The following is an 18,283-nucleotide window of genomic DNA, read 5'->3' on the forward strand; positions in this document are numbered from 1 at the left end:
GATTTCCTTTAAATGTTGTATTTCTTGACTCTCTTGATTTCTAAAAACTAGATATGTATTAAAAAGTGTAACTTTCTATTAATTAGCTCACCTGCCCAGCTGTAGTTATGAAATGTTATTTTCAGATTAATATTTAACAAGATCTAGAAGAGTTTTTCTGATCATTCAGGAATGCTTAAACTGTGTTTTAAAAAGGCAAGATTTTGTGCGGTGGAGTTGTCAAGATTTGAATTCTTGGAAAATAAAATTTGCTTGGTTTACATCATATTTGAATTAACAAGAAAATTCGATCCAGAACATCCGAGTTTCTTTTTGGGGGGAGGCGGTAGTTGGTTTTCCCGCACCCGTTCACAGAGAATTTTCTTTATTTAGCGAGACCGGGTTCCTCAGACTGTGGCGATTACAGAACTCACTGAGGCTCGGAGGTTAAGGAATGTAAAGGGGTCAAACTCGGAAGTTGAAACAGACACGAAATAAAACAAATCCACCAACATATAAAGAAAATAATAACAAAGTTAGAAGCCTGGGTCAGAAATGGTGAGCTCCAGGTCTGTGGGAAGAATTATTCCTGTAAATCTTCCTAGTGGAGGTAGAAATGTTTTACTTAAAAAAGAAAGAAACCGGAAACAAACCCCCCACATCGCGTTCTGACTCCGGAGTGCGGGTGCGCGAATGCAGTCGATGAGCTCAAGGGAAAGTAAGCAGCCTTGGGACGTTTTCTAAAGTGTTCTTTGCAGTGCAAGAGCTTAGAATGCGGTTAGTTGTACACACCGACTCCCTTTCCCATAAACTCTTCGAGAGGTGCCTTACCTCTCAAGGTTAAATCGCCTCTGTCAGATTCTTTTAAACCGTGTATCGGACCTCCTGCGCTTTGTGGGGAAACGGAGGCGAACAGCCTGGGCACCCGGAAATGTTCTGCAACAAAGGAGCGAATGAATGAAACCCGGCCCAAGAGCTGGAGACTGGGAAGGACGCAGGAACTGTCTCTGAGCTTTGCGAATGCGGCGCACTGCAAACTTAGGACCCGGGGTAACCAGGGCTTCTGAGACTCAGTCTCTCTTAACTCCCAGCACCTGTGAACAGGTGCGGTTCCGACTGGGCAGCCCGGGCCTAGTACCAACCAGCCCGGGGCTAGAAGAGATGTAGACCCCCTCGAGGGGACTTCGCAGCGGCCCTGTCCACGCTGCGCTGCCCTAGGCTAGTGGCTTCGAAGACCAAGCTGTGGTAGCCCTGCGGCGCACTTGGTGTTTTCTCCCCGCCCCGCCCGCACAGGGGCTCGCCTAGGTCTGATCCCTAACCCAGTGGTAAGTCATTTCCTTATCTATCTTGATGGGTCTTTGCAATAAATGGAGCAATAAAATTAGAGGAGCAGAAAGAGAAAACAGACAACTAGAAAAGTCACAAGTGTTTCGTGGAGAGGTGAGGGCGCGGGCTGTTTGGACTGCGGCAGAGCTGTGGGGCCCAGACTGGGAGCGGCGCGGAGCGGGACCGGTTTTCCGGGGCTGGCAGCTGCCTCGAAAAAGTTTCCTGTGGAACACTCGCCAGCGGGGGCGGGGGCGGCGGGCTCAGCGGTGGACGTGGGAGGGGGCGGGCGCCGGGGGCCGGCTCGCAAACCGTTATAGTCCTTCAGCACCTCTCTCGGCCAGTGGCCCCCTCGCCCGCCTCCCCGCCGCGGGGCTGCCCACCTGGCGACGTGACGCTACACCAATCCCCTTCGAGCTGCTCCCGGGCCCCCTCCTTGCACCGCCCCCCTCCCCACCCTGAAAGAGGCGCACCCTGCCGGGACAGACGCTGTGCTCTCGCCCTCGGAGCACCCTTCTCACTCCTTGGTCTCCGGGACGGACGCTCAGACTCTTCTCTCGCCTTAGCCAGACTCGTTTTCCCGCCTCTCAGACTCCGGCTTCCCTCCACTCCTCGCTCTTTTCCCTCCACTTTCCCCTCCTCTTTCTCCCACGCCGCAAACCCTGGTCCCCGTTGCTTTCCCCGGCCCTTCCCCTTCCCTTCTCCTCCTTCGACTTCTGTCCGCTTTCACCTCAGACTCCCCGAGCGTGCCTAACTCAGTCGCCCGCTCCGGTTCCGCTCGAAGCCATGGCGGGACCTGGGGGTTGGAGGGACAAGGAGGTCACGGATCTGGGCCACTTGCCGGTGAGTAGAGGACGCCCGTCACCCCCGAAGTGCTCTCTTCTGCGAGTTCTGAGCATCGATGGAGGGGACAGACGTCCGAAAGCCTGGCTAGGCCAGGACTTCGATGAGACCGCGACTGCAGGAGGGGACCCCGGGAGTGGGCTTGCGGGAAAGGCGCCCCCTGGGCACCCGGGTTGCTCCAAACTCACGGAAAGGCAAAGGGCCGGGGGAAGAGGGATGGTGGGAAGAGGTGGCAGTAGGTTGGTGCGGGCTACAAACAGCGGGATCTTTTCTAAATGTGGCCCGTTTGGTCTGGCGGCGCTCGGGTACTTGTCCTAGCGGGGCCCAAGGAGAGGCCAAAGAGCGCGACGACGCGTGGCTTCCTGAAAGCACGCCTCTCTGTCACCCCGCCGCCCCGTCGTTTGCTTCTTCTTTTGCCAGAAGAGATGCCCACTCTCAGCGTGACCTTTCCTTCTAGGTGACAGCCAGAAAATTAAAGCGTTGAAGTCTCACTTTCTAATAGCACTTTCTAACACCTTCTTACTCTGCCAGGGCACTGGTCCCGATTTAGTATTGCCGGAGCTAAAGAACTCGACGCCGCTTGGGGAAGAAGTGAATTCTGCACACCCCAATTTTTTTTTAAAAAATGTATTGCGCTCACTTGCTAACCAGATTTAGCTTTTTCTCGTGGTTTTCGTTTGCGGATTCTCCTTTTCCCAAATGCCCAGCTTTCCTCCAGAGTTGTAATTGATTGGTGAGTTATTATCGCCGTCGTTATTAGTAGACTTATTATTTTAGCAGCACCGTTTATTTCATTGGCATCTGGTTTCTGGCAGATATTGGATCCCACCCAAATCCGTTTTTCAAGTTCCCTTTTTAGATTGGCATTTCACTCGCACCCTCTCTTGAATGCAAAGGGCCCCTGGACTCTCTAAAGGGAATAAGCATGCACCGTGCTGGAATGATCACCAGGCAACTGTAGTACAGGGCAGTGGCCTGCTTGCTTTGGGAAAAGCTAAATATTAACCTTGAGGTTATGGAACTATTCAAAGTAGCAGTGCCTTAATTTTATACATATTTACATTTAAATATTGTCTTCCTGATGATGGCAGACACCTGTCCCCCTCAAAAATGGGGCATTCCCCAAGCCTCACCTATATAATTTTACACTAAAACAATGTGTAGGAGGAGGTGATGCACATGGGTAACATTTTAGCAAATTGTTCTCAGCCTTTTTTTCAAAGGAGCCTCAATGTAAACGTGTTGAATTACAGATAATCAGCACTGTGGTTATTGATGCAGCTTCATAAAATAAAGTCACAGAATTTTTAAAAGTTAAATATTTTTCCACTCAGTGTATACATGAGATTTCTGGAATATGGAGGCCTCAATTGGTGGTTTCCTTTCTGAACAGCACTTTCATATTCTGACTAGATTTGCTCCCAAGTGTAAAACCAGTGAATGAAATGTTACCCTCCTCCAACATTCTCTGTGTACGGTGGGGGAAAGAGAAAAAAAAAAAAAAAACTAGGGCAAGTATGGAAACCACACATAGGCAAACTGAAATAAACTCTTTTTTAAATTGACTGAAGGGAGGAATGGGAAAGACCTCCTAGAAATGATAGAACAAGGAATTCCAAAAGCAAGGAGAAAAGGTTTGATTGCTGCAAAAAAAAAAAAAAATGGGGGGAAATGGCCCAGACTAACTGACCCGGTCATGGCCCTGGACATGAGAACTTGGTGAGAGCCAAGAAGATAAGGGGAAAGGCTACAATCTTTACATTGCAGTTCACTGAAATAGTTTTCTGGGGGTTGGTGGGGGTGTGGAGGGGAGAAAGATGAGGTTAGTTTTTAATATAGGGATAGGAAGAAGACAAAATTTCAGGGCAATGATGTTTGGCCTCATTTTACAGACTTCATGAAAGTCTCGTAAAGTCCTCAACGTCTAACAATTTCTAAATTTCTATTACATAGGAGATATTTTACATCATGGAGAGCTTCACCATGTGAGCAAATTATGCATAAGTTTCCCCTCTTCCTGAACATCCATCAGGGTCTAAACCCTAAGAAATCAAGTGGAAGAAGAGCACCCCCCCTTTAGAATTTTTTTTTTTTACATCAAATTTTTAGAGATTCAAAACATTCACTGTTGTTTTGGTCACTGAGGTATAGATTAGTGATTTTGGATTTCTTTGCATTAGACTTATTTCCTAAGTTGCTGAAGAAATAAGAGTAAATGAAAAGGTCAAGAGATATCTAAGTTATCTGTTTGGAAGTTTGCATTTTGATGCAAAGTAGAGATGATAAAGCAAGCAAAGAAACCTGCATATGGTGAGATCCCTTGTGATAATTATCCTCAATAGGATACATATGAGGTCAGAAAGTTGGCATCTGTCAACACCAAGTATACCAACTTGGCAACAGCCAGATAATGAGGGGGGATTCAGACTTTGGAGTTTCACATTGAGCAAAACAAGAATCTTGAAGAGTATAGAATGATTAAATACGAGTATAGTTTAAGATTGATATATTATGTCCGTTCTAGGGCTGGCCAGCTAAATGACCACAAGACAAGGACCTTTGAGAGAGGCCAAGCTGGCTGTGCAAATTGCGATTTAAAGAAAGTAGTAGAAGGTTATTTGGCATTTTTGTTATTAGATAGATATCTTTTAAGACCTAAAATATTAAGCAATAGTGAAAGCTGGGGAAGCAGGGAGAGGGGAGAGAGAATTGTACTTTCTTTTTTGCATAACTCCCTAAAGTTAAAGACATAAAATAAAAGAGTAAACATAATAACCAGAGACTGACAGGTGGGTAAGCTACATTTTCTTTGTTAATTAATGGGTTAATGTCATTTTTCCATTTTTCCTGACTTACTATTTAATAAACATTTCCTATAGGTGACAAAACAGAAAAGAAAGTACAGAGATTCATGGTTTGTGCTTCCTTTTTGAAAAAGAGAACAGCAAAACCATATATATATATATACATATATATATGTATATATATATATATGTGTATATATATATATATATATATATATATATATATAAAATCTGTGTGTGTTGCACATTGTCTGCCAGCAGCAATACCTGGGGAGATATATATATATATGTAAGTTTTTTTCCCTACTATGCATATGTCACTCAGTCCTTGGGACTGGAAACTATTTCTTCATCTCCAAATCTGGCATGTCTTTCACTATGATAGTCCCCTTTGCCTTCTGTGCCCAGTATGGTAATGACATTCCTCACAACTCTGGCCTTGGTATTTGACACTGCCGTGTGTAGTCCTAATCTATATTGGGGTCAGGATTAGACAGGCCTGGAGGACAGTAGTGGCAGAGGTGATCTGAAATAGTACATGATCCAAAAAACTATATTTGAATTACATTAGGTTTATATTTAAATATAACTGCCAGCTCTCCCAGTCTTCCACCACCCAGACCAAGCCTGCTTTCCACACTCAGTCATGAGAAACTTTCACTTTCTCAAGTCCCTTAGCCCCCTATTTTGAATCAGTTTTACCTTCTAGTCCACAAGGATTGAAATATTCAGCATATCCTCCATAAGGTATTCTAGAGCATCACCTCAAAATGACATTGTACTTCAATCAGTCTTCTCAGTCTTTTTCCCCTCAATATCTAGAGCAGTGGGTTTTATGTTAATGCACCAGAACAGTGCCCAAGAATGATCTTGGATCTTGAGACCCATCCACAGAAATTCTGGTTTCATAATTCCATGGTTGGGACAAGGAATCTGTATTTTAAACAAGATTCTCCAGATGAGTTTCATGTAAGGAGAGTCTATGCAGTCCACAGTTTGAGAAACACTAGTCTAAAGGAAGAGATTGTCCTTTTTAAATTTTCTACTTGAATTGTGAAGCCCATTCCTCCAAATATCTCTGAAACTTACTCTGACACTTATTTTGTTTTATCTGCCATTTTCAGGTTCTCTCTCCATAAACTATTTTCATAAAATCACATTTTCTAATATTTAAAACAAAAGAACAGTAGCCTCTGCTATTTCTTCTAGGTACTGTGCAACCTCTTTTCTTCCTTTAGCTGTCTAACTACTGGAATGTGTTCTATGATTCTCTTTTACTGCCCTAAATCTGAAATGTATTGCTACCTATGATGACCATTTATCATTTCCACTTTGTTCTTAATTTCTGCTGTATTTGGTCCTGTAGATCAGCCTTTGCTTTTGCATCTCTTCCATGGCCAGCAAACACTGCCTTCTAGTGGTTCTTTTTCTTCCTGTTACCCCCAACCCCCTGCCTTTAATAAAATTACCCATCAAAGTTCCCATTTTCCCCCCTCTTCTTGAATTCCGAAGACAGAAACAACTCCCCAAATTCAGGATTTCAGGGGGCAGACTAGGACTTTTAAATTGCAAGAGTTAATTTAGATACATAGAAAAATATAACGAAGTATAGAGTATTTGCCCAACATTTTATGGTTCAAAAATGTTTTAAAACTTAGACTTTTAGTAATATCTTTTGAAAAAAACTTTCACAAATTAAGGTTTCTTGTTAACTGACCATTCTTTTAACCAAATGGAACACTGGAACATGATGAACCACCAAATATTCTCTAAATTGATATAGCAGTCATAAATATACAAATCTTTGCTCTTCTGGTTTTCTTATCTCCGAGTAGCAGGGCAGAGGAGAGGACCAAGTAATCATAGAGACCCCCTTGGTGAGGACTTTAATTTCACAGTGACCGAAAAAAGTTGACTTCTCAATACTTCCTTCTTTGGGAGCCCAGAATAAGCTTTCTCTGACTATAATTCAGTGGAAAATCTGATACAAGAAATTGAGTAATATTACCCTAGTAATTAGCATAGTTCCCTTCCTCTTTTTGCCGAGTTTGACAATCATTTAGTCTTGAAAGAGATTAGTGTGGAGATGGGAACAAAAAAATATTGCATAAAACTAATGAAAAAAATAGTCTTAGATGAATACCAAAATGAGCTGCCTTTAAGAACAGAAAAAAAAGTTTTTAAAACCTTTTATTATTAAATGTGAGCATGAGGAGAATTAAGATGTTTTGGTCATTTGTGAGCAGGAAAAATTTTCCAAACAACATGAATATAGATAAAATAAGGCCTCCAAGAATTCCACCGGCATTTTATTGTCCCATTCGTTTCCTTGGTGTCTTTTTTAAGTATGTAAATACCTGGGTTCAAATATGAGTAAGGTACTTACATTATTGAGGGCTAGAAAAAGGATTACAGAAATTAAAGACCGTGCTCAAAGATTTGGAAATAAACTTGTTCAGATAATACAGTAATTCTCTGATATATGGTATCAGGTTTGTTTGTTTGTTTGTTTGTTTTTAGCTAAAATGCAGCCTCAACTATAACAAAGAATGGTTTACTGATAGGAATCAGCTAACATATTTGATTCTTTTGACAGATGACCAGAGACTGTTTCTCCAGAATTAATAATGTCTCATATAAATTCCTCAAAGATCTCCTTTAAAGAAATATGCTAAATTGATAAACGCTTCAAGCCAAACCTTAGGAACTTCTTTGTTGGCTTTTTCCCATAAATTTTTCAATGAATTATAACAGCAATGATATGCTTGTTATCAAAGTTCACTATAACAATCTATTTTTAGTTTTCTTGAATCCTCAAAATTATCATTTAAAAAAATTTTTGTATTTTCATTGGGAGTATGTTCCCTGAACTATTTTCCTACAGTAATACTGTGCATATTGTGACATTGATTTTAATGCTAATTTTAAGAAAGTAGGCTGCTAACAATTGTCATATCAATGCATTGGAAATATCTGGATTTTAGAATGTCAGAATCTGATTTTTTCTAAAGAATTTTAGAGCTAGGAAATCACTTAACACAGCACCTTTATTTTATATATGTGAAAACTGAGTCCCAGAGAGAGTAAATAACTTACACAAAGTCATATAGTTAATTAATGGCAGAACTGGGGCTATAACTTCAGTCTCCTGACTCTGTCCAGTTGAATACTTGTTGACTGAAGTAATCCCAGAGCTGTGTCATTTTCCTATGACACTTTTGCTAGATTACACAAATATCACACCAGTTTAAAGGAATCTATAATTTCAGTCATATACATTGCATTTGCTCAATAGTTTTTCTGTTTAGCTCACATTTGTCACAGTGATAAAAATATTTTTAAACAAGGTTATACAAAGTTTGTATATATAAAATGTGCTTTCTATAAGGCATGTGAATTTCCAAGAATTTGCCAATGCTCCTATTACTTTGTGTATAAATTGGCATCTACTCATACTTCATATCTGTTTTGCTAAAATAGCAAAATAAGCTGCTAGAGTAAGAGTTTAAATAGTGATAAAATTCAAGAAACCATGTTTTGTGGTGAACAAGAAATGAATATCCATATTTTAAGGTAAGGAAACAATGTTTAAGGATAAACATGGAAGCCTTAAGAATCTGCTGATAAACATGTTATATTGTCTAGTTTTTTTTAAAAAATGATGCTCTTTTAATGCCATGATCTTATTTTGTTATTCATATTTAGAGGCAATATTCTTTCTTAACAATTACTATTATATAAACAATCTAGACTTTGTAGCCAGTACCTACTCATCATTACATATCTACTCAATATTACCATTGCTATATGGTAAACTTTCTGCCTGTCTGGTTAGCACTCAAAAGATGGATATCAAAAGAGTATTTCAATTGCAAGTAAATTAATTTATTTCTACTTTTAATAGCCTTTCTAATTAACTTACGAATATGCCTCAACTAGACATGATTGTATGCATTTTACAGTTTTATGATAATTATACAACTACTTAATGTTCACACCATTGCTTCTTTTTTATAAATGACTACACTCAGTCCAGGGAGATTGTGACAATGCTATTCTTTTGGTAAATAACACTTAGGTTCTTCCCATGGAAATTCTAAGGGAACAAGGCAGAATAGAAGTACCACTCTAGATAATTTAATGCTTGGCTGTTTTTCCAAGAAAATTGAAAAGTTTTATCCTACATTTTTGCAGGATCCCACTGGAATATTCTCACTGGATAAAACCATTGGCCTTGGTACTTATGGCAGAATCTATTTGGTAAGTGGAGTTACATTAGGTATTCATTCTGCATTTTCTAATAACAACAGTGATTGCTAAGTTGAAACCCTACACTGCAAATCAAATAAAGCCAAAATACATTTCACTTTGAGAGAACAATCAAATTAAGATAGTTCAGTGACAATTGTGAGAATTATTACAAAAAAATGGATTGGAAAGCTATAGTGAACCAACCAACAAAACATAAGATCTAAACATTATTAGCAGAAAATTAATAAAATCACTAAAGGAAAAGAGAGCTAATTCAAATAATATGTACCCAAATAAAAATATCACTTGTTTGATATTAGATGTCCATACCATTCTAATTACTGACATTCAACTTTTAAGCTGAATGTTACAAAAAGTTTCCATAGCATTCTATATCATACTATGTATATGAATGTGCACATGTATATGATAGCTTCCAAAATAATCTAACAAGAAAATCTCTGCATTTGTTTAATGATATTTATTAAGCACAAAATATATGCCAGGCACTGTGATAGTCTTAAGTGGTGAACAAAACAGATAGTTCCTACTCTTCCAGGGTTTATGGTCTAGAAATATGTAAGTGATTAAATGTGTGTATTTGTGTGTGGGTGCGTGGGGGCTTGGAGGAGGCAAATATATAAGTAAGCACATGAATAACTATATAATTGCAATTGTAATATATTTCTGTAAGAAAATTACTAGTGATGTAAAAGTAAAGGACAGGGGGGCTTAATTTAGATTGAAAGGTCAGTCTCCCTGGGGGAATCACTGTTAAAATGACATCAGGAGGACAAATATGAGATAACCAAGCAAAGGTATGGTTGTAGAGAATGATGTTGATTCATTCTAGGTAGAGCAGGGGCAGTGGTAAGGGCTGGATTGGAGATGGGGGGGGTGCTTTAGTGGCCCTATCACCTTGATAAGGTGCCCTTCCCCCGCTCTCTAATATGGTGAATAGACATATTCTCAATCTTGTATAATGTTATGTACAAATGCAGGGTTCCTCTTCCCCAGGAATGTCCCTCAAAAACCAGATCACTGTCCCTAGGCTGATCCTTACTGTCGACTGACCACAGGTCCTGGTCCTCTATGTATGGGTTGTGTAGAAGTGTCTTGAAATGGGTCCAGTGGAAGGGGCTTCTTTCTAGTTCAGACAAAGGTGCCCTCTGCCTGCCAAGCCTTGTAACCTTAAGGCTGCATCTGCCCAGAAGTAGCTTCTTTTTAAAATTCATCTACCCAGGTAGGGTGGGGAGATCTTTAAAAGTTGTGCAAATGTGCCTAAAGCACAGACATTGAGTAGTAGAAATAGCATTGTGGAAGGATCCTAAAAGCAGAAAGAACCTTGGTGAGTATAAGGAACAGAGAGAGTGTCAATATTCATGACAAAAGTTTTTTCAAGCCGTTTTGACCTGACCTATTAACAGAAACAATAAGCTATAGATGGAAATGTGATACAGACACAAATATATTGTTTCTGTTACTTCAATTGCATTCCAGACTAAATGATTAGTTAACATTTGTGTGATCTAAGCAAATTTTGCCACTTTGTGCATAGATACCTACATCTTATACATAGAAGTTTCTCTTCTTTATGGCACATTTATAATCTCCATGGCTCCACGTACATTTTAATTCCTGAGGGGTGTGTATTTAAGTGTGTGTGTGCATGTGTGTGTGTGTGTGTGTGTGTGTGTGTGTATACTTGGCTTGATTTGAAGGTATAGAGCTCTCTCCACCATCAGATATTAGGAATAAAAACCTCAGTTATATAAGGCAAAAAGCAAAGGTAAGGCTAGATAACACAAAAAGATGGTTTCTCATCAGCAGTCATCAGAATTGTGATGCCATAAGAAGAAAAGTCAAGAGGGTAAAAAGGTGAGTTGTGCATGATAATTCTCCTTTTTAAAAAACTAGGGCTTAGGGGACTTCCCTGGCAGTCCAGTGGTTAGGACTTCGCCTTCCAATGCAGGGGGTATGGATTCGATCCCTGTTTGGGGAGCTAAGATCCCACATGCCTCGTGGCCAAAAACAACCAAAACAGAAAACAGAAGCAATATTGTAACAAATTCAATAAAGACTTTTAAAATGGTCCACATCAAAAAAATCTTTAAAAAAATAAATAAACTAGGGCTTATTTAGGTATAGTTTACACTTGGTAAATTCATCCTTTTAAGTGTAGAATTTTATGAGTTTGAACAAACATGTCCAGTCATGTAACTACCACCACAATCAAGATTTTTCAATATACATCTTAAATTACACAGTATACCTTCAAGTAATATTCTACCACTTCACTGTGTGGTGTCCTAGTTTGTGTACTATGCTTATGGTTGTTATACATTTTGCTCTTACGTATGATAGGAACCTACACTACTACTACTTTTTTCCCTCTACTCAATACTACTACTTTTTCTTTAGTCAGTTATGTTTTAGAGCAATTTAAAAAGAAGAAAAATTTATATTTATACTCATTTGAGCTATTTCTGGAATCTTCATTTCGTTGGGTAAATCCAAGTTTCTATCTGGGTATGATACTCTTTAAGCCTGAAGAACTTCCTCTAACATTTCTTATAGTGCAGGGCTTCTGGTAATGAAGTCTCTGCTTTTGTGTGAGAAGTCCTTATTTCTCCTTCATTTTTAAAAGATATTTACACTGGATATAGAATTTGGGGTTGACAGTTACTGTATTTTCTTTCAGCACTTTAAAGATAACACTCTATTGTCTTCTGGCTTGCATAGTTTCTGAAGTCTGCTGTCATCTTCGTTCCTCCTTCTATCTTCTGGCTGCCTTTAAGATTTTTCTCCTTATCTTTGTTTTTCAGCAGTTTAAATATGAAATGTCTAGGGGTTTTGTTTTTATTGTGTGTGTGTGTGTGTGTGTGTGTGTGTGTGTGTGTGTGTGTGTTTGGTGGGGTATTTACCATCCTTGGGTTTCTCTGAGCTTCTGGGATATGAGCTTTAGTTCTTCCTTGTGCTTCTGTGCTTCAAAGATTCTCGCTCAATGCTCTCCTGCCTCCCCTAGTGGTATACTGCTATCGCTCCTTTAAGTGCTTGTTAGCCTGATGGTGTGGGGCAGGGAGGAGTTCTCTGTTTTCCTGATTCAACCCCGGTCTTAGGCAGATACTGTGCTTCTAGGTCATGAGAGTGAGACTTTCTGCTTCTGGAAATCTATGATAAACACAAAAATATAGAAAAAGCATAAAGATATTAATTTTAGCAGAAAGGTGGCATTTTGTGGTGAAAAGTGGACCTGCTTTGGAATGAGACAGACCTAATTCAGTGCTTACCTGGCCATTAATTAGCTATGACCTTGAGCAAGTCACTTAACCTCTGAGTATAAATTTCCTTATTATACCTACCTTGCAAGATTTTATAAAATTTAGAAACAATGCCTATAAAGCACATGGCACATGATAGCTATCTTTAAAAGATAGCTACTGATATCATTATTACTGTTCTTATTACTTGTAGGAAGACAAATTCAGCAAAATACTAAATAGTAAAAAATAAGATGAAGTGAATTATCTTAACTCAGTTAATATATTATTTCTCTGAAAAGCCATGTTTATGAAGATATCTAGCAGCATAGAACTATATTTATGATGTTTAGTAAAGTATTGCATATTATTTGTATACTCTATTACAGTTCTGTTAAAACTTGCACATGAAAAATGGTGAATTAAATGGTTAGAATAGTGAGATACTGGATGTACTTTTCTACTCTATATTTTTAATTGTATATTTCTAATGACTGTAATGTTATATGTTCTTTACCTAAATAATATATATGTATGTGTGTATGTATATTATATATATATATGTGTGTATATATATATATACATATATAATGCTGTATAGATACCCTGTACAACAAAATGGAAGCATGATACCATTCAAAATTAATGTCGGAGTGACTCATAGAGTCCTTTGCTTTTTCAGCTCTGCCAACCACATCCCCTGCTGGTGTTTGTTTTGGTTAAAGTCTCTCCAATGTCTTCCAGCTTGTTTCCAAGGCCTCGTTCTCTGGCAGGTTTCCAGCTATCTACTGAGGTCTGTGCACGTTGAAATGAAGGCTGAGTTGCACATTCCACGTTGAAACCCTTTTCCTTTACTTCTTTTTCTTCTAATTAAATGCCTGTCTTTCTACCCTCTCCCACCTCCTGCCAGTACAAACCTCACTTAAAATTGTGGGTTTTATTTTTCTCTCTCTTTTTAGGAGAAAGTACTGCTCTTTCTTTTTTTTCCTCTAGTAGAGTTATAAAACGTAGTTTCCTCTTCACCTTTAGATGCTAGTCTCATAGCTTAAGAATTGTCATTTGAATTAGAATTTGCCCATGTGAGACCAAATAAACAAAAAGAAAATAGTTTGAAACTTGTTTTTTAATGTTACTATTAAAAAAATAAACAATTTCCCGAAGAGCAATATACACGGAGAGACCACAGTTATTTTATGAAATATTAAGAAAGAGACCAAGGCCCTTTAGGTTGGCTCAGTGGGTGGCAACCTGACTCTCCCATTAACTGACACAATACTTATAAATTGACTTTTCTGGGCCTGTTTCCTCAAGTATGAAATAAATGTGTTTCGCTAGATAATCTCCAGCGTTCTTCTGGCTCTTCAACTATACACCTAGCACAGTGCCTGGAACTCAGTAAAATGTAAACTATTCTTATTCTTACTGTCACCAGCATAATAATAACTAGCTTATAGTTCTTTCACCACCTTGCAAAATAGAAGTTGATTATTGGCTATTAGGTGAAGTAGTTCCTCATTTCACCAAATAAAATGATTCTCATCATGTTTTTCCATTCTTTCCTCCACTTTACTACCTGATAGCAAGACCTAATATTTATCTCAGTAACTACTATGATGCCCAATGCAAAGGTAAAACTGTGTTACTGTTATCTAACAGCATTTTCTTATGCGGAATACTATTGGGGTAAGACAATGAACTGAATCGCCAGAGTGAACCAGTTTGCCTTGCCCTTCATGACGTCTTGACTGTACTTCTAACTTTAATCACCTATTCCCACGTTGCCATTTGCAGGTGGTGAAGGCAGAAAAAGAAGTGGGAAAAGGTTCAAGGCAACTGTTCAAGCAAAGGAAAAATTCACCTGAAATAGGGTAAAACTTTACAGTTGGGTCTAGAGCTTAATTTTCACACGTCCCTGATGCCTAGTTGGAACTCAATTAGTGCTGGTGGAAGGAAGGGACTGGGCCAAATATATTATTGTTCTAAAACTTAAAAACACACCCTGGAAAAAAAAAGCAAACAAACAAACAAAAAAAACAAAAAACATACCCTGGGCATAAGTAACCATCTGTCCTTGAGATATATTAGAGGTGTCATCTGCCCCTTGGCACTCAGCAGATTAAGTCAGATATAGAAGGTGTGTCATTACAATGATGAGCAAATTCCTGAATCTCTTGCTCTCTGGAAGTGTACTGTTGAATATGGTAATTTCTTTTTAAAACACTGTCCAATGCGTCCCTGTTAAATTTGATTTTTTTTTTAAATCACTGCTTGACACACTGCTTTTACTTGGAAATCTCACCAGACAGGTGAGATTTAGGTTTACTAGTTACGTTTTCTGGATTTGCTGTTAGGACAGGGAACGGGAACAGAAAGGCAGGAAAGAAACGTCCTCAAAGTTGATGACATACAATTTATGATATTTTAAATTAAGTTTCAGAAACATGGTGCTGACATTTGGATTGCCTAGCCACTAGGCCTATTGGATAGGGGTTTGAATATTTTTCCTTTTAGGCTGAAATTATACTGTTTATTTGCCTACCAAATGTCTAGCACTGTGAATGCTTTCTTTTTAGGTAGGAAAGTTTCCTCACATCCTTGCCATTTTGCAAATATAGCTCAATTAAGTTAGCCAACAAATATTGCTTAAGCACCCATAAAGTGCATAACACTGTGCATTTCATTATACATTGCAAGCCTCAGAAGCAGGAACTGAAGCTGTAGCTGAGTTGAGGCCACAGGCTTACGAGGCTGTTGTGCCTTCCTGGTGCAGTACCATAAGACCAGATCCCTCTCTTGGTTCCTCCTTCTTCCTATGACATCACCCCCTTGTGATTATATGCCTCAAAAGTAGAGGCTGGTCTTTCTTAAGTAACCCTCTGGCTTCTCTAACATAGGAAACATCAATTTATCCATTAAATAAAAACATTGCTTTGAATGTTTAATTTTCCATAATACAATTAAAAAATATTTATTGAATGTTCACTGTGTCCCAAGCAAAAGCAATATGTTAAGTACTAGGTGCTAGTTAGAATTACCAGAAACCATTTCTTTGGGGGGGGATGGTCATTTTTATTGATTTAGTTTTAGTAGACATAAAGAAGGAGGTTATTTTCCCTATGACTGTAGCTCTATATTGAGGAGGGAATGATGAGTAACAGAAAGGAAAGGGAGTGCTAGAGTGAGATTGGGCAAAAGGAGGGAGAAAATAGGGATGTCCTTTTTTTTTTTTTGGATGTGGAAAGTCTAATGACCCTTCTAACTCACCCTCCAGGAACAAGTTTTTCCTCAACAAGAGAACTGAGTTTGAATATTTGCAATGGGGGTGAAAGAACCAACATGAACTAAATAAATTGAGACTCAGGGGACCAAATTAGTGGAAAGTGCTGAGGCTTAGCAGCCTTGGAGAAAATGGAATATTTCTATCTTAGCCATGACATCTCTCCAACTGTGGAATATAACCCAGTCTCTGAGTTGTAGGCTTGTCTTTTTCTTTTTGTGTTATACCAAAATTTACTTCTGCCTCCTGATAAAACTTGAGGGAGGAAGAAGCAATAGCATGATAGAAATGAAAGGTGAAAGTAAAAGTCATATGTAGAATTTGTGCTCTCTAGAGGCCACAATTAAAAATTTTCACAACTACTCATCTATTTTATAAGTTCACAGATATATATGGGGAGAAATTGAAATTCTATATTTGGTGTGTTGGGGTAATACAAAAATCATGGTCTCATGTCTTCATATACTTAATCCAGTTGATTTTACAAATGGGTTTTATGAGCAGAAAAGACAAATTTAAATGAATGGAGACAAATACATATTTCTAAACAAAAGCCAAGACTAATAAACTATAGCATGGTGACTTTGTTCAATCAGAGAAAAGCATCCCAATTATAGATTTTTAATAAAATATAAATCTCTGTGTGTAAGAGGAAATAATACAGTTACTTAAAAATTGATGTACAATTAGGAGATTGGGATTGACATATATACACTATTGATACTATGCATAAAATTGATAATTAATGAGAACCTAGTGTATAGCACAGGGAACTCTACTCAGTGCTCTGTGGTGACCTAAATGGGAAGGAAATCCAGAAAAGAGGGGATATATGTATACGTATAGCTGATTCACTGTGCTGTACAGTAGAAACTAACACAATATTGTAAAGCAACTATACTCCAATAAAATTTTTTTTAAATAAATTTTTTAAAATTGATATACAAAATTGCAAAATTGATGCTTCGATTTTACACTTAAAGATGTTTTAAATATGTCAGTCCTAGGAAAATTTATGTGAAAAAGCCCATTTTAAAGAGTAGTGGGAGTACTGCTAAAAATACTAATGTGCTCTTTGTCTAATATATTGAAAATCAAGTTTTGTTTTATTTTGCATATATATGCATATATATTTATATATACTATATATGTACATTTATGTATAGGAATATACATATAAATGTATATATGTTTGTATATACATATATATACAAAATGCAAGTATATGTATATACATACTATATATTTATACTACATAGAATATTATATACGTGTGTGTGTGTGTGTGTGTGTATGTATATATATATATATATATATATATATATATATATATATATATATGACACTGTGGTCAGATTCTCAGTAAATTCGGTGAAGGTGGTTGAAGTATCAAAAGTTCTTTCTTTCCTTGATCCTCTAATAGTTGACCACTAAAAATTTGTTGGCCAGGTCCTCACCACATTTCATGAAACAGACACTTTGGAAAATAACATTTAGGCATTTCTAACTTTTGAAAATAACAATGAGCCCTAACTTGGTTTTAGGACTTTTCAACATTATACCATACTTGTGTAACTGTGTCTAAGGTAGTTTTGTGGATGATGCCAAAATAGCGTTTAGAAATTAATGTGCCACTGTAGCTCTCTGGAGGTGCCAAAGCAAAAGTAGAAGCTCTTAAACTTTTATGTTGCTGGGGCTACATTAAAGGCAGGCTCTTATAAAGAGGCTATGAGTAAAATAATGCTAAAATATCAAAGAATGTCAGAATATTAAGCAGTTATTTAACCAGTACTCTTATTTTTCTCTGCTCAGCTACACTCAGTAATTTGTATTCCTCCTCTAGCAGAGCATGGAGAAAGAGAGGAACAATAAGGCATAAATTATGTGTCTTTTCAATTGGAGAAATAATAATATGGAGGTGGTTTATGTGTAATTCGTGCTGGAAAAATAATAAAGCTCCTTTTAGGTATGTCATTTATAGGCAGAGTTCCTTTATGACTAGGAAAAGGAGGTTGGATTATTCAGGTTCCCCTGAGGGAAAAGAAGATTGATTATATTCTAAGCACTGCCAGTAACATTTTGTATAAATCATTAACTCTGAAGAGAAACAAAACAAAACAAAAACACCACCATGATCAAAAAGGACACGTCTGAGAGTCCTCAGAGAAGGACAGCTTTTCCTAACTCTGAGAAAAAAATTAAAATTAAATAAAATTATTTGGTACACAAATTGAGTGAGAAAAAAAGATGGAGAATGAAATGTTTGTCACTTTAGAGATAGTGAGCTCAGTGTCCTCAGAATTGGTAACATTAAAGAAAAAATGGGTAACATTCACTGAGTGCTTACATTGCGCCTAGTGCTTAATTTACACTGTATCATTTATATCTCATAAGAGTGTTTTGAGGTAGGTACCATTGTTATCATCTCCCCCATCTCATAAAAGAAGAAATTAAGGATCCAAAATTTGAGTTACTAAACAAAGCTGTTAAGTTGCAAAGTCCGGAGTCAAACCAAAATTTGCCTGGCCACTAGGTCTGTGTTCTTA

The 18,283-nt window shown here is 38.0% G+C and overlaps 1 protein-coding gene across 5 annotated transcripts in view; it reads left to right on the forward strand.

Annotated features, from left to right (window-relative positions):
* Positions 1 to 1,640: 1,640 nt before the first annotated feature.
* The window catches only part of NRK (Nik related kinase), a 141,731-nt gene continuing 125,088 nt past the window's right edge, over positions 1,641 to 18,283 (forward strand). For all 5 annotated transcript variants that reach the window (XM_059909951.1, XM_059909946.1, XM_059909947.1 and 2 more), the window contains exons 1-2: positions 1,641 to 2,145; positions 9,144 to 9,209. In XM_059909951.1, coding sequence (XP_059765934.1) covers positions 2,089 to 2,145; positions 9,144 to 9,209 — 123 coding nt within the window. In that variant the 5' untranslated portion in view covers positions 1,641 to 2,088. The remainder of the gene's footprint in view (positions 2,146 to 9,143; positions 9,210 to 18,283) is intronic.

This window comes from Balaenoptera ricei, chromosome X (genome assembly GCF_028023285.1).
Source record: "Balaenoptera ricei isolate mBalRic1 chromosome X, mBalRic1.hap2, whole genome shotgun sequence".
Lineage (NCBI taxonomy): Eukaryota > Metazoa > Chordata > Mammalia > Artiodactyla > Balaenopteridae > Balaenoptera > Balaenoptera ricei.